The 15,930-nt window shown below is 42.4% G+C and overlaps 1 protein-coding gene across 2 annotated transcripts in view; it reads right to left on the reverse strand.

Moving 5' to 3' along the window:
- Ptpro (protein tyrosine phosphatase receptor type O) overlaps positions 1 to 15,930 on the reverse strand; it is a 209,350-nt gene that overhangs the window by 73,014 nt on the left and 120,406 nt on the right. For both annotated transcript variants that reach the window (XM_075982462.1, XM_075982463.1), the window contains exons 4-7: positions 15,231 to 15,383; positions 12,971 to 13,411; positions 10,536 to 10,697; positions 5,840 to 6,036 (exon numbers count right to left, since the gene is read on the reverse strand). In XM_075982462.1, the coding sequence (XP_075838577.1) occupies positions 5,840 to 6,036; positions 10,536 to 10,697; positions 12,971 to 13,411; positions 15,231 to 15,383 (953 nt within the window). The remainder of the gene's footprint in view (positions 1 to 5,839; positions 6,037 to 10,535; positions 10,698 to 12,970; positions 13,412 to 15,230; positions 15,384 to 15,930) is intronic.

Genomic DNA, 15,930 nt, shown 5'->3' on the forward strand with positions numbered 1-15,930 from the left:
AGTCTATTGTAACCTTATAAAATGATGTCATCGAGAGCGTGTCTCACGTCTCCATTTTTATAGGCTATGTGACCAGTGTGATACAGAGAGAAATAGTAGGAGCATACATCTGAACAAAGTGGATTTATTAAAGATGAATGTTGGTATATACAAGATTGGTGTGAGTGGATTCAATGTGACTATGTATATGTTGTATACATGTGTGTATTTGTATGATGTATATGTGTGTGCCTGTGCACTCCTGTTTGCACGTGTGGAGGCCAGAGGCTATTTTCAGGTGTCTTTGTCCGTCACTCTGCACATTTTTGAGACAGAGTCTCTGACAGAACCTGGTACTCACCATTGCCTAAACTGGCTGGCCAGTCTCTGCCTCCCCAGAACTGGAATTACAGGGTTCTGTTACCCTGTCTGGCTTTTTGCAACGGTTCTGAGGATCTACCTCTGGTTCTTACACTGTGTGTCAGGCACCTTACCCTAGGAGTCATCTCTCTAGTTCCGCTTTGATGTTAGGACGTCTAACATTTATGGCAGCTTTACTTAGGGAGACAAACTAATTCTTTTCAGATTGTTTAAAATAAAATCTCAACTATGTTCTGTGTAAACACAATAATTTATTTATACTTTATTTAAAATTGTTGCCTTTGTGTCTTCATTATTATAATGTAGGTAATAACAGATCTTAGAGTTGCAGATGTTTAGACCAGCGTATAAGACACATTTACTCTCAAGATCAATTGTTTTGGCTTCTGAGCTACATAAAACTTCTGCAAGAATGAGCAAAATTGATGGCTAACAACTTTGTTTTCAGTTTATGCTGTGTTTTTAAAAGTCTCATTAAAAATTTAATGATAAACAATGCTAGTGACATGAATTTTAATGTTGTGTTTCAGAAGCTGGTTATGTGTATTAGACATATCACGATTTGATTAGAACACAACCTATTTTGTCCCTTAAATGGGTGCAGCACATTAGAGAAGATGATGCTGGAATTGTTAATTAGTACCCTCCCCTTCTTTGTCTATTTACAGCTTTTCATGGTAATATCTTACCCATATTTAGATTTCTTTATCAGAACACTTATAGTCAAAGCTACTCAGCATGATTCTCATTAAAGAGACAAACTTGTGATCAGGATGGGCATGGGCATGTGCTGGGCCTGGTGGCACACTGCAGAATCCTAACACCTTGGGAGGTAGAGTCAAGGAAGATTAGGAGTTCAAGGCCAGCCTAAACTATGTAGTATGGTGGAGACCAGCATGAGCTATGTGAAACTCTGGTCTCAGAAAATAAAACAGAGGGTTCATGTTGTGCATGGCAGGCAATACTGCTTTATTAAAATTAAATTCTATGTGACAAAAGTCATAGTGGACATTGTGCTCCTGTCCCACAGGCCGCAGCATGTCAGCTGGCATTCTAGACTACCCTCTTGCATGTGCAGAATAATGTGCATGGGGGATGTTAGCGACTTTGCTAGCGAGCTTTGTTTTTGCTATGACATCTGACACACGTATAAATGCTCAGTTGACTCCTTAATCATTCCTGCTGCTATTTAGGGAATTTAGAGCAGCTTAAGATGCAAACTGTGTAGGCTGTCCCAGGGCGTGTTGTCACTCCCGGTCTGACGATGTTTTTAGGCAGTGCCTGTTTCTAACTCTTCATGGAACACCGGAGTCACAGTCACTTAAACACGCAGCCGGCACAAACCCACCCTAGGAAATGATGGCTTTTAGACAAAGTAACCACATGTGGGAAAAAGTCACATTGCTTTGTAAGAAGACAAAAGGACATAGTCATTGCAAACTACCTGTCTTTATAAAAAAAAACATCAATTCACCCACCCCTTAGATTCCTAAATGTCTGTTGAGGTCTAAGCCTGTATTTACACCTTAATACTCCTGTGTTGTGCTATTTTTTTAATTAGTGAACTAGCCAATAAACCAATTAATATTGAATCAATGAATATAATATAAAATTAATATATCAATAAAAGTAATAAGACATTTAATTAATATAATAACAAATATAATGTACTGTTGATTCCTTCCACTTAATTCATACCTAGTCTATATTCTTTTTTCCCTTGCTAGCTTTACCTTCAACCCGGATGACTCTACTAAATTCAATACATTTCCCAAAAGGCTCTGACTCCGACTGTCCCTACTGAACTAACACACAACAAGAAAAACCCTGAGGAGAACAGTTGGAAGAAACACAACAGTCTCTTAAGTGGTGGGTTGAATGAGATGAGCCTGAAGGTTTTCCCAAGTCTGAGATGCTCCACCCTTGTGATGCTGTCTGTCTTCATTAGCTCTTTGATGTGCATTCATTTCAGTCTGAAGGGCTTTTCTATTCAGAGCCCAGACAGCCACTCTGTCACTCTCCCCTTGAACTGAGAGAGACACCCAGCGAAGCCTGGATAACAACAAAAGTCGGCCCGTCCTCCCGACACTATGTTCGCCATCAGCCCTGTTTTCCCTTACTAAAACTATGTGCGGTAGGATCGATTTCTCTCAATGTCGCAGGTGAGGACATCCAGAAGTGCATAAGAGGCTTGGACAGAGGGCTCAACAGTTAAAAATACACTTCTCTCCCTCTCAGAGGACCTTGGTCCAATTCCTAGCCTCCACAAAGCAGCTCACAACCACCTAGAACTCCAGCCGCAGGGGATCTGATGACCTCTTCTGGCCTTCGTAGGCACCAGGAACACACGTGATGCACAGATACACCTGAAGGTAAAACACCTTACACACAACATTAAAGAAGTAGGGGATGGGGAGACAGAGACAGAGAGACTCAGAGCGTGCGGCATGGGTAAGACCACTTGGGTTCTCAGACCTGGTAACTCTGAAGGTCAAGTCTGAAGCTCTCATTTATGTGGTGCAGTTGTCTGTGCTCTAGACTCTCACGTTGGCTGTCTCTGTACCCCATCCCCACCCCATGAGGCAGCACAAACTGTCCACAGGACCACCAGCACCTGTAAAGACAGATCATTGTGGGGAGGGCCCTGCATTGACACCAGTCAGCTTGGTGGCTCCCAGGAAGTCCTTTACATTGCCTGCCTTCATTATTATGCACTTGTGCAAACGGTCACACAGCGTTCATGGACCAAGGCAGATCCCATATAAGAATTAAGATGTATGCATGTCTCCTGTGGCACTCATATCCCTGTTCTGTCATTAGTGATGGCATGTTAAGTCTTTTGAGAAGATGCTCAGCGCACGTTTATTTTCGGTAATTAACAAGATTTCTTATAGAACACAGATTAAACAGTGACTTTACAGTCAACATCTCTGTGAATGAAGAGCCCGAGAACGGTTGTAAAGAGGATTCGTATCCATGCAACTCATGAGAAGAATATGTACTTATGATCAAGACAAGTTGAAATCATTGTAAGCACTCTACTGAAAAGGGAGATATAGGCTCTACATTTCACGGAATCAGGATTCAGGTCTACTTTGTTCCACCTCCAGCACTCCACACAGGGACCACTTAACATACAGAGTTACTCAGACATCAGTAGAGTTGACAGGCAGAGTGTCTCAGGGAATGTCAGGATAACATGAGAAGCACAATCCTTCACAGACTGTAATCATGATGATTAGACACAGCCTCGGCAACCCTAATCTGAAAATGCCAATCTGAAATGATCCAAAATCTGAACCGTTTGGAGCCAACATCGCAAACTTCACATCACAAATGTTTATGCCATGAACAAACTTATTAAGATATCACTTTAAACTGCCTTCAGATTATGTGTGGGGTTATATACGAAACACAAATGAATGTTTTGTTTATACTATGGTTGAACCCTAACATAGCTCATTATTGATACACAAATATTCCAACTCCCACCATAGCTCCATGTCTGAAAGTCTTCTGAGCCCAGGAATTTTGGATAAGGACTCGGGACCACTTTTATTTTAGAGCTATAGGTAAATGAATGTTTTGTGTCCTGATTTACGTGGCACAGAGGACCAGGCCTTCATGTTTGTACAGCAGGTGCTCTGTCAACTGCATCATCTACCCTGCTTCTCTTGAGACTAAAAGGATTAGCTAATTTATTTATTTATGCATGTATGCATGTCTGTGTGCATGCAATAGGTACGCATGTTTTGACAGCATATATGGCAGCCAGAAGAGGTTGTAGGAGCTCTCAGAGTGGGCATTACTGGTAGTTTCTGGATGCCTGGCTTGTCATGTGGATTCTAGAATCTCAAGGTGGCTCCTCAAGATTTTGCAGGCAGCACTCTGATGAGCCATCTTTCTAGCCCTGTTGAGACATTTTGAATTTAGTTTTCCCATCTGAAAATTATATGTAAGTGCATATGTAGTGTGTGTGTGTGTGTGTGTGTGTGTGTGTGTGTGTGTGTGTTGGGGCCATGGATCATAAATACTGTAGGTATAACACAATGATGATCCTCAGAAAGTCTTGTGTTAGTTGAGAGGACACCTGGAATGCTGGGCTCACACTCTTACACATCGGCCTCCTTGCCCATCCATTATCCTTAAGGGCTTAATGTTGCATTTTGAGCAGACGGTGTGATGAGCCAGCTGGAGAGGTCTTTTCTGGATCACTGATAATTTATGGTGTCTATAAGAACCTTTCCTCTGGGCTCCCAGGAGAAAGATTCATAATCTGTTACATTAGAAGGGACAAGAAGGAAATGTACCTTGCACAGTGGAGTTCCAGGTCACTGTCCGTGAAGGAAATACGTTTTCCCACCAGTGTAAAGTCGGTTAAGTTGGGTATGTTTCGGGAAGGAAACTAATGAGCTGAAAAAGGAGCTGTGATTGCTAGCTAATCGGCTTAGCATATTTACTCCTTAATTTAATTGAGTCAAGGGGGTGGCTTCAGCCTCTAGGAAGGGCTTATCTCAGCATTCGAAAGCGTTTAGTTCTCCAAGGCCCGAGGTTCCCGAATCAATCTTATCAATTTAAAATCTCTCACCCCTTGAATTTCACGATGCCTAATTTCCCCAAGAGGAAGTCGCCACAGGAGTAGATGGCAACCCTTACCCCAACCCCAACCCCTCAAGGAAAGAAAACAAAAGCTAGATTTTAGAGAACTAGCCTCGGACTCCCGCACTTACGGTGTCCATGTCTAGCCAATCACAAGGATACTAAATTGCATATCCTTTCCGCCTGCCTCAAGCCTCCCTGTGGCTGCTTAGGTCCCATTTTTGCGTCAAAACTGGGCTTTTTTTTTTTTTTGAGGGGGGATTGGTGAAAAGAAAATTCTTATAGTTTATAAAATTTTGCTTTTAAACTTGTTTTATTGAGGCCTCCCTTTACTTTCAAAGATAAAACAGAAGTGGAACAATGCACGGGGCACCGAACCCCTCTAAGAGACTCGGCATTCTGCTTGTGGTCTCCTCCCTAAGGAAGGATTTCTTTAATCACTTTGGATACTCTGTCCTCACCACTCACATTAGAATACGGCCAGACCCTCCTTTTGTGAACTCAGGGATCACCTATTGCTATCTTGAGATTCTGAGATGAGGCTCAGTCATTCTGCACTTATTTTTGGTTATTCTCTCCGTTGTGAACGCACTGCTGGGCAAGGTCGGGATGCTTCGAATTGACCTCAGACTCCGGCATCTCTCTGAGCTCTGGACACACAATAATCACTCAGCAGAGGCGTTTGAATAGGGAATGGAGGTGATGGGAAGGTGACCTCTGACAAAAGTAAGAAGAGCAGAGGAACTGACCACCACGCCCACTCATTTCCTGGATCCTGAAGAAGGTCTTGCTAATCTGTATGGGGGAAGGGTCCATCTTGCAGCAGCAGGGGTTGAGTTTCCAGGGGCCTCCATAATGTGTTTGTCCTAGCGTCCCTTACCTGGGTACAGTACTGCTTTTCTAGCCGCTGGCTCTCCTTCTGCTTCTGGCAGGTCAGGGACACCACAGACACGATGGTGCTGTTGTAGTTCTCCTGCGAAGATGTCCACGACATCACTGCTGTGGTTGAGCTTAGGACGTGGACGCTCACGTGCTGGGGCTTCTCAGTCAGCTCCTCCATCCACTCTCCTGTGGGGCCTAGACACAGCAAATCACAGTAAATGGGAGGTTGCATGCTGAGCTAGTGGAGACAGAAGATTCTAGATTTAATGGTCATTGTGTGTTCTGTGTAATAGTGTCAGCAGCAGCAATGATAAAAACAAGTTCGATTTCAGTTGTCAGGTACGTCTGAGAATATTCCAGTGAAATCTTCATCAGAGGGTGTGACACTGTGGCATTTCATCAGTGTTTGTAATTCCTTTGCTAGGAGGATCTTTCTAGAAATAATTGCTTTGAGCTCCAAAGCAGCCGCTACCATAATCTTATGCAAACAAATGAAATGTAGCAAAGAAACGGAGAGACAGGTTGTGGCTGCCTTAGTGAAACGGACAACAGGCTGGCGGGGTTCAAGAAGATGCCTAAATCATGGGTGATGTTTGAGGAGTTGGCGAGGGGTTGTATTGTGACGTTCTCTGTGGAGGTACCATCTGGACCCTTTCAGCTGGCTCTGCCTATGCGCTCCCTCATATCTACAATAAACATTCTCCTCCACCACGCCCACCTTTCCTGTCTTTCCTTCATTCAGTTTGCAAAGTGACATGCAAGGAGCAGGAGGCTCCACTAAAGAGGATGGGGCAGAATCCCGTAAGTGGTGTGAGCCAAGTCATACTGCAAAAGTGATGTGAAGACAGAGAGATGAGCCCTTTACAATCAGGCTCTATTTCAAATGCTTCCCATTCTAGTTCGTTAATTCTTTCCCAAATCAGGAAGAAAAGTACGGGTCTCAAATCTCAAGTTTAAATTAAGAAACTGCAGTGGATAGGATTTCTTTTTTAAAAATTCACGATTTACAAATGTGATGTCAGACTTTATAAATACATGTTTTTAGGGTCTGGGAGAGTTGGATTTGAACAAAACATTTTATATACACACACATGAAATTCTCAAGCAGTGAATTTTAAAACTCCGTGTTTTTAACCATGCATATGGCTCCCTGGACGGAGAGTCATGGACCCATGGAAAGTGTTGACCCAAGGTTCTTATTTTCTCATTGTCATTGGTACAGTTTTTTCCAAGTGGGTCAGTGACTCTGAAACTGGGTTACAGTGTGTGCAAATAGACAATGTGGAACACTAGAAAAGAAGAGCTCCTTGGTGGACGAGGGGTGCTGTTCAGTTGGTGGACTGTTTGCCTAGACGGCACAAAGTCCTGGGTTTGATACATTCTTAGGGTTTCTCTGGCTACAAGAAAACACCATGACCAAAAAGCAGGTTGGGGAAGGAAGGGATGTTGGGTTTTTTTTTCTTACATTTCCTGATCATAGTCCATCACTGGAGGAAGTCGGGACAGAAACTCAGACAGGACAGGATCCTAGAGGCAGGAGCTGATGCAAAAGCCATGGAGGAATGCTGCTTACTGGCTTGCTTCCCCCGGCTTGCACAGCCTGCTTTCTTACAGAATCCAGGTCCACCAGCCCAGGGATGGCACCATCCCCTATGGGCTGGGCCCTCCCCCATTGATCACTAATTGAGAAAATGCCTTACAGCTGGATCTCATGGAGGAATTTTCTCAACTGAGGCTCCTTCCTCTCTGATAACTCTAGCTTTTGTCAAGTTGACACACAAAACCAGCCATTCCAGAGACCCAGCATCCCATAAACCGGGTGTGATGTTGTCTACCTGTAATCCCAGCACATGGAAGGCAAAGGCAAGAGGACCAGGTCTTCAAGATTCTCTCCAGCTGCATAGTGGGTTTGAGGTTCGCCTGAGTTAGGGGCATGAGACTCTTCTCAAAAACTAAATACATGCATAGATACATATGAATTAAAAAAAAGAGATACAATGCCTTCACTTAGTAATAAGGAAACTGGATTTCAGAGATTCAGATGCCCAATGTCGTGAAGACAGTGAGTGTTTGGATCTGGCAGTGACCCTAAGGTAAAGGGACACTGCCAGTGCCATGGAAAATGACATCGTCAGTGAACCTTCAATTCCAGTCTTGGTCTTGACACATGTGAAAGTCACAGATTTGCTTTTTCATGTAAAATATAAGAACGACAGATGTGTTCCTCCAAGCCAGGCATGGTGGAACAAACTTCTGAATCCTAGCTATCTGGAAGGCCAGGCAGATAAGTGGTAAGACCAGGGCCATCTGAACTTCATTAAGACTCCAAAGCCAACTTAAGTGGCTGAGTGAGACCTGTTTTAAAATACAAATATAACGAGGAATTGAGGATGCAGCATGGTGGTAGTGCCTGTCAAACATAGTCAAGGCTCTGAGCTCAAAACACTAGCACTGAAAACAAGCACGCTCTTGATAAGACCAGAGCAGGCTGATGTAAGGATGTGTGCCAGTATTCTCATGTTTGGGAAAGGCTTCAGTTCTACACATTTGAGTCATGATTTAGTAACATGTATGGTGAAGGACAATGGTCTATATTCTGTCAATTACATCTTAAATAAATGCTGATTGGCCAGTTGCCAGGCAGGAAGTATAGATGGGACAATCAGACAGGAAGTAGAGGCGGGCAACAAGAACAAGAGAATTCTGGGAAAAGGAAAGCTAGTCTGCAGTCCTGTCCCAGCCACAAGAGAAGCAAGCTGTGACTGCCCCTCCGAATAAGGTACCAAGCCACATGGCTAACATAGACAATAATAATGGGCTAATATAAGTTATAAGAGTTAATAAGAAGTCTGAGCTACTAGGCCTATCAATTTATAACTAATGTAGACCTCTGTGTGATTTCTTGGGGACTTAACAATTGTGGGAACCAGGCAGGACAGAAAAACTCAGTCAACACATGTATATATTTCTTGATGTTATTAATCCCATCAGCATGGACTAAAAACACTATTTAGTTTGTACTGACTCACCTACCCAGTAAGTATAAGTATTTGTATCTAGAGTCTGATACATTGTTTTAAATCAAAGGAGCATGTACACTTTGCTTTGCATCTATGTACTTAAATAGACTGTTTCAAGCACTTAAAATATCCTTTCATTGGCAAAGAAAAGTTTTTCATACAAATATTAAAAGCAATCTCTTCGCAATAATCATGTGTATAAACAACTCTGATGTATTCACAGCGGCTCTAAGGGTCATCTTAAGAAGTTATCTGAAGGCCAGAGAGGTGGCTCAGAAGCAAAGTCACTTTTGGGGAAGTCCAACGGCCTGAGTTTCATCCTTGGTCCTATGTGGTACAAGGAGAGACTGATTTCCGTGAGCTCTCCTCTGATTCCACAAGTGTGTTGTGAGATGTATGTATGCTTCCACAGACACACAGAACGAGCAAAGCATTGAAGGGAGGGGAGTGGAGAAAAATAGATAGCACAATAAAAACAATAAGAAATTAAAAAAGAATATATGACCAAAAAATCTAGACAAATCTCCCATACCAAATTCTATGCTTTGTGCTCTGTGCTGTGGAACCCACCTGAGGTGCTAAGAAAAGAAAGGCCAACGTGGCTGCCACCATGCACTGAGTTTTCATGGCCGTCATCAGCACTTGCTGCACCCTTGAGCAAGGTGACCTTCTGGTTAGGAAAAAGTTTTCAGACTCGAGAGAAGACTGAAGGCTCATCTTGGTGCTCTGTCACGGGTGATCTCATATAGAAACATCTCTTATATCTGACACACACCCCAGGTGATTCCCAATGTTCTTTGTCCCTTTGAAGACCCTAGAGGCCTCTCTGTGGTGCTGTGCTTTGTTCCTTAGGTGTAAATGCTGTATGGGAAGATTTTTGGTGTGTTTAAACTGCGAAGTGAGCTCCTGCCTCTGACTACCTACCTTTTGAAGGTTATTTCAGGCAAGGTAGTATTTGGGACCTTTGGGGAGAGGACAGAAGTTATACAGACTATTGCCTTAGGGAAGCTACCTTTATTTAATGTTTTCTGACTTTGGTTTTTGTTAATGTAAAGGGACACTTAGTGTCTGGTTAGCTAAGTAACTTATTTTCAGCCTGTGGGCTTCCAGTGACCAGAGTTTATCTAAAGAGTTTCTGTAGCTCAGAGAGCCCCACTTTTGCTCTGTTGTCAAAGCTCACAGGATACTTAGAAGCCTTCCCTTATCTCAGTATTGGGCCTTGAGGATGCCCTGTCTTCTCCTGCAGACTGTGTGAGACCTGGAAGGCTTGAATCAGCTGGAATTTTTGAGTTCTGCACACATCCAGAACTCTAACCTGATTTTTCCCCTACATAATCCTATAAAGCTAAATTTCATTACAGCCTCAAACAAAAGTGGTATTTCCCAAACTGGGTGTGCACATCCTTGGAGACATGGTTATAGCTGGTGTGGAAGGCTGGCTTAATAAATGTTCAATTATCATAACAGTGACAAAAAAAATCCTGTGGTTAACTCCTGAGGTAGATTTGCTATTAAACATACATGTACTTCTTTTCCTGCACACCGTCTCCTGAACTGGAGGTACCCCAGCATCCCTGGGGCTGGATGGATAATTGACACCCAGGCATCACTGACCTCAGCAGTTCCGTGGTTCCAGCTCCCCTGTAAGGGCAGGATCATCCCTCGGCTACTTACTGATATAAAAGCTAAGCGACTTCGCTGACTGGCTTTTCCGAGGCTCGCAGACTCCCGAGGAACTAAAGGTTGTCACCGAGAGTTTGTATTTCCCAGGCTCCTTCAGTTCTGCAACAAACTCGTGGGCTTCTTCATCCACGGTCAAATAGTCAGTAAAGTTCTCTAGATCAAATGCAAAAGAGACACACACACACAAAGCCAAAATTAGAACACACATGAATTGACACCTAGCAGGGCCCAGGATACAGGTAAACTGGTTAGGTTGGTAAAGTGTATTATTGCATTTCTTTCTTTTTTCCAAATTCAGCCATACCTCTAAGATGAAGGTGCTGTAAAGAGAAAAGCTAACTCAAGTTCAAATTGTATTCATAATACTTTAAAATGTCAAACCTAAAATATAGTGTCCCGATCCATCACACGGCTGTGTGGTATTCACTCACACACCCCTAACACAATCGTGTACACAAGAGAAATGGGCTTTGAGGGAAAGACCGCGTTTGCTGCCCTCCCTGTATGATTTAGGAAAAGGCAATACATAATTAGTTTTCACTAAATACTTCACTAAGTTTCTGCAGCATTGAATGTCTTTTAAATATTGGGTTACTTCTGATTCAAAGACACATCAGTTTCCCCTCCATCTATCTGCTCCAGCACTGTGGATGGTAATATTTATTCTAAGTTGCCTCTGTGTCTGCCTCCTGCAGTTTATAATTTTGGTTGAAGCTGTTACTATTATTTGGCAACAACAGTCTCCAAAAAAAGCACGGTACAGTCAGATAAATGCATGATTTAATTGAACTTTCTTGAAAATAGGTTGTAAAAAAGTGTTTTGAGTTACAAAATACTGTGTTCCATAGAGTAAACTGAGAAACAAACAAAAACAAACAAAAAACAAAAGATGAAAGGAACTTTAAGAACAAATAGGCAGCTGGGGGTGGTGCCGCGCACACCTTTAATCCCAGTACTAGGGAGGCAGAGGCAGGTCGGTATCAGTGAGTTCAAGGCCCACTTTGTCTACAAGAGCTAGTTCCAGGACAGTCTCCAAAACTAAAACTACAGAGAAACCCTGTCTCAAAAAAGAAAAAAAAGAACAAATAGACAATTCAAACAGTAAATACCTATAGTGACCAACAGTTTCAATTTCTCGGATTATTAGGGTGTTGCTGATTACTATTGTCTAGAATAGAGAATGAAGAGTTATTTTGTCTCATTTTGCTAAATAAAAGTCAACCAGCTTTCACAATAAGGCAACATGATTCTAAAGTCCCGCTATAAAATAAAGGCTGCCATTTTAGCTCCCAACTTGGATGACTGGGCAACTTTTGCCCTCTAAATACTAGACGGAAAAACAGAAATGGCATGAGCTCTTGGGAAACCCTAGCAAGCAGTAAACAACACAGAAAATCAACAGTGGAGCTATGCTATGGCTCTGCTTTTATACATTTATATAATATATACTATAATAGATACAATACAATGTATAAGTCTGGTGAGTGTGGAGGCACATACCTGTAATCATAGCACTTAGAGGTGAAGGCGTGAAGCCCACGATAGTCCTCAGCTACAGGTCAACTCTGAGGCCAACAAGGCTAGACAAGGCCCTGTCTCAAAAAATAGCACACACACACACACACACACACGTACAGACACATATGTACACACACATGCACATGTGCGTGCAAACACACAGACTTACAGGCACACATATAAACTCTCCTTTCTCTCCTTCACGCACATGCACACACACGCATGAACGCATGCATGAGCACACACATGTGCATGCACGCACACAGACTTATTGGCACACATATAAACTCTCTCTCCCTCTCTATCTTTTGCACACACACACACACACACACACACACACACACACACACACACATAGTTTCAAACAATGGATGAAATCAAAGCAGTGTATCCACTATGGTGGGGATACTATTATCTCCTGCCTATTTTCCATTTACTATGAATTCAATAGGGCAAATTTGACCACCAGGTCCAAAGGCCACATCCATTGTACTCAGGCTGGCCACGGAGCACAGACATCCGGAAGTAGTCACTTTGTAAGTGATCTTCATTGCAGCCTCGACTACGCACATAAGTAAACAACATTTCTTAAGGGTAGGCTGTATTATGTTTGGTGGTCCTGTTTCTAGTTCAAAGCATAAGGTCTTCTTTGGTGGCCTGAAGTATGTGAAATGCTGGCCAGAGAAACGTGTAAACTTTGCAATGGCTGTAACTTGAAAATCACCCAGACATTAAAATTCTGATCTAATCTGTGTATTTTGGTTTTCTGCTTTCAGGCCAAACGCAACAGTTAATCAAAGTCCCTCTTTGACCTTGTGTCCCTCTCCCTCCCTGAGTTCAGGTCTTAAAATCACTTCAGTCGCCTTCCCTTGGTGCCATTTACATCCTCCAACTCCCCGATGCCTCACCTTCTCTCTCTATGAGGATATTGAACCCATCGAAGGCTGTGGGCGGTTTGGGCGGTAACCAGCTCAGCGTCATCTGCACCGGGAAGGCAGAGAAAGGGTCAGATGTGGGCTTCTCTGTCGGGCCGAGTGTGGTGTCGCTGTCATAGTCCACGGGCAGCACGCTGACAAAGTCCTCCTCGTTCTCAGGGGTCGCAGACGCGCTGTCCCACCAGTAGGGCTGAGATGTGCTTTCATAGTCTGTGCCGTTCAGGTCAGGCCAACCGGAAGACACATTGCTGTGGGGAGTCTCCGGAGTCTCTTCCGGGAAATGGAAGAGTCTGTCCCTTCCGATTGTATCCTGCCGTTTGAGGAATGAGTCATCGGGGAAGCTCCCACTTGGCTCTTCCCAGTTCTTGTTCAAGTTGACAAAGCGAACGGAGATATTTCGTGGAGGATACGGAGCTGTGGAAGAGAGTTTTCATTTTCAAGCAGCTTTTTAACTGTGAACTAAATATTCATTTACTCTTGAGTCCAACATGCACACTTATCAAGTACAGTTTAACTTTGCTTCTAATATACAGAAAAAAAATTGAAAACTTTTATGGTGTGTGTGTGTGTACCCACATGTCACATATGGAGATCAGAGGATAATTTCAAAAAGCTGGATCTGTCCTTCTTTCATGTGGGTCCAGGAGATTGATCTCAGATGACTAGGCTGCATCTCTGGACAGCCACAGAGAAAGTGTTATGAACAAGTGTTTTGTGGTTTTTTTTTTTTAAAGCAAATCGTATATAAACTTCTAACATTTTGTACAGTATATATATAATATAGTTCTATCTATCTATCTATATATATATAGAATATATATATATATATAGTTCTATCTCTGAGCATCTCGCTTGTCATGTTGCAGTTGTATTAACTTGTGAGACTGTACATGTTGATGTAGTATTGGACTTCTTCTCAAGCAGAGTTATGCAAAACAACCTGACTTTAAGAAAACATGTGTCTCTGTCCCTGGGCATCTTATATGATTTGTTTTTAGCCGTCAGAATACACATTCCCATCTCTGAAATGAACCATAGGAGCACAAGGGAACTATGGGTTATGGAAACATGTTTGCTCTACAGATAGCAAGTCATAAAGACAACTGGTACATGCTCTGCCCGCATCAGTTTCTAACCACCTATCAAATGGCCCCTGCAATGCCCTCTCCATGGGCATCTGGGCGAAGATTCATCCCCCTCCTTCATAGCTCTGCTGTGCCACTGATCTCATTCTGGCCTACCGCCCTGTGTGTCAGATGACACCCTTTCCGAGGACAGATTGCCTGTCTCATTGGTCTCTATGGTTTTTTTTAATCTTTCTTAGAATTAGGACCACGTCCAGATGAAAAAGAGTGGTCATCGAAGTGTCTTTATCGGAAGAGAATATGAAAATTGCAATTGGCCAGTGTCAGTTTAAGAGGAATTACTTGTTAAGATCTTTCTGTCTTGATAAAATGAACTGGGAATCCTGACACAGAATTTCAGACAGAAAGTGGCCTGGGTGGTCTGTCCTGATGAATCCCATTCTCATGAGAATGGGCTCTCCAGCATTACTGAACACACCAGGTACTCTCAATACCGGTTAAACGATGAATACTTGGTAGTATGTGTGTAGTTTATGCATCTATTCCTCTAGCCATCAATTCATACCATAGTTTTTCTGCAGTATTTTTAGTGGCTTGAGAATTTCATACAGGTGTGCAGAGTATTTTGATTATATCCACCCCGACTCCTTGTCTCCAAGTCTTCTCACGGTCCATAAGGGTTTTTCTTATTTACTGATGCTACTAAGGTCAGTACTGAAAGCTTTAGGCATGCCTGAGTCCTAATATTTCCTTTCATTAATCAATTATCTGTACTAGGATGTTTGCCGTCTGCTTTTATTCAACATGGACACTGGTCAAGGTTATAGAGTAAGCAAAACCTACCAGATCCAGTTAAGTAACTTGGTTATAACTTTTAAGACTATCATCTGTAATTTTATTTGAACACATAAAAACTAAGCTTTCATTGATTTACTTTAGATTTTTTCTTGAATATTTTGCTTAGATATCTTTAATATGGATACAAATTTTCTTTGCTATAAAAAATAAGTTCTTTCTTAGCGTTGTGACAAAATATTTCTTAGATATATTATGAATTTTTTCCCTTAAAAACATTAAAAATAAATACACAGCAGCACCCATTTTCCTGGGCTATTTTCTCATGAGGTTCGATTCCTCCGACGACTTACCTGTTCTGTGTTGCTTGGGTTCGTGGCCCACGCCGCTGTACTCTACCAGAGTACTTTTGTTAAACGTTGCCTCAGATACCAACTGAAAGGTTATGTTGCTGTAGCATATTCCTGGTAGCCAGTGGTTAAACACTGTTTTCCCCTTAAAGAAGTCTGCGAAGGGAAAGACCAGTTACTTTAAAATCAGGAGCTCCGTAATGTCACATACTTGGAGAAAGTCCCAGTAAAATTTAAATATCCACAAAATGACTTTTCCCTCAATGCCTGGCACAGTCAGTAAAAATGAACTGGGAGTTTGAGATGAAAAAACTGAGCCTGTGCTCCAATCCTGAAAAGTCTTTGTTTTCAAACTGTCAGCATTCCTAATACGATTTGACAAAACTAAAATTAATTTTTTTTTATCTTCTGGATGTTCTGTGTATACAGGAATTATGGAGATTAGGTTTATATTAGCTCTCTATTAATAGGAAAAATAAGTGAGCTAGCACTTTATGGCAAAAGAAACAGCAAGTGTACAGGAAGGTTTTTCTCCTGTAGAAAGCGTCTTATGCAGAACGTTCACTGGTTTACCTGAAGAGTGGTCACACAGGAACCCAAAATACCACCTTTTGCTTTTGAGAATAATCTTGGACCCTCCAATGGAAGTGGGAGAAAGCTGCCCACTTGCTAGGAAGGCAAGAGCTGCCCCTCCCAGAAGGAA

The sequence above is a fragment of the Microtus pennsylvanicus genome, chromosome 8, assembly GCF_037038515.1.
Source record: "Microtus pennsylvanicus isolate mMicPen1 chromosome 8, mMicPen1.hap1, whole genome shotgun sequence".
In the NCBI taxonomy this organism is placed as follows: Eukaryota; Metazoa; Chordata; class Mammalia; order Rodentia; family Cricetidae; genus Microtus; species Microtus pennsylvanicus.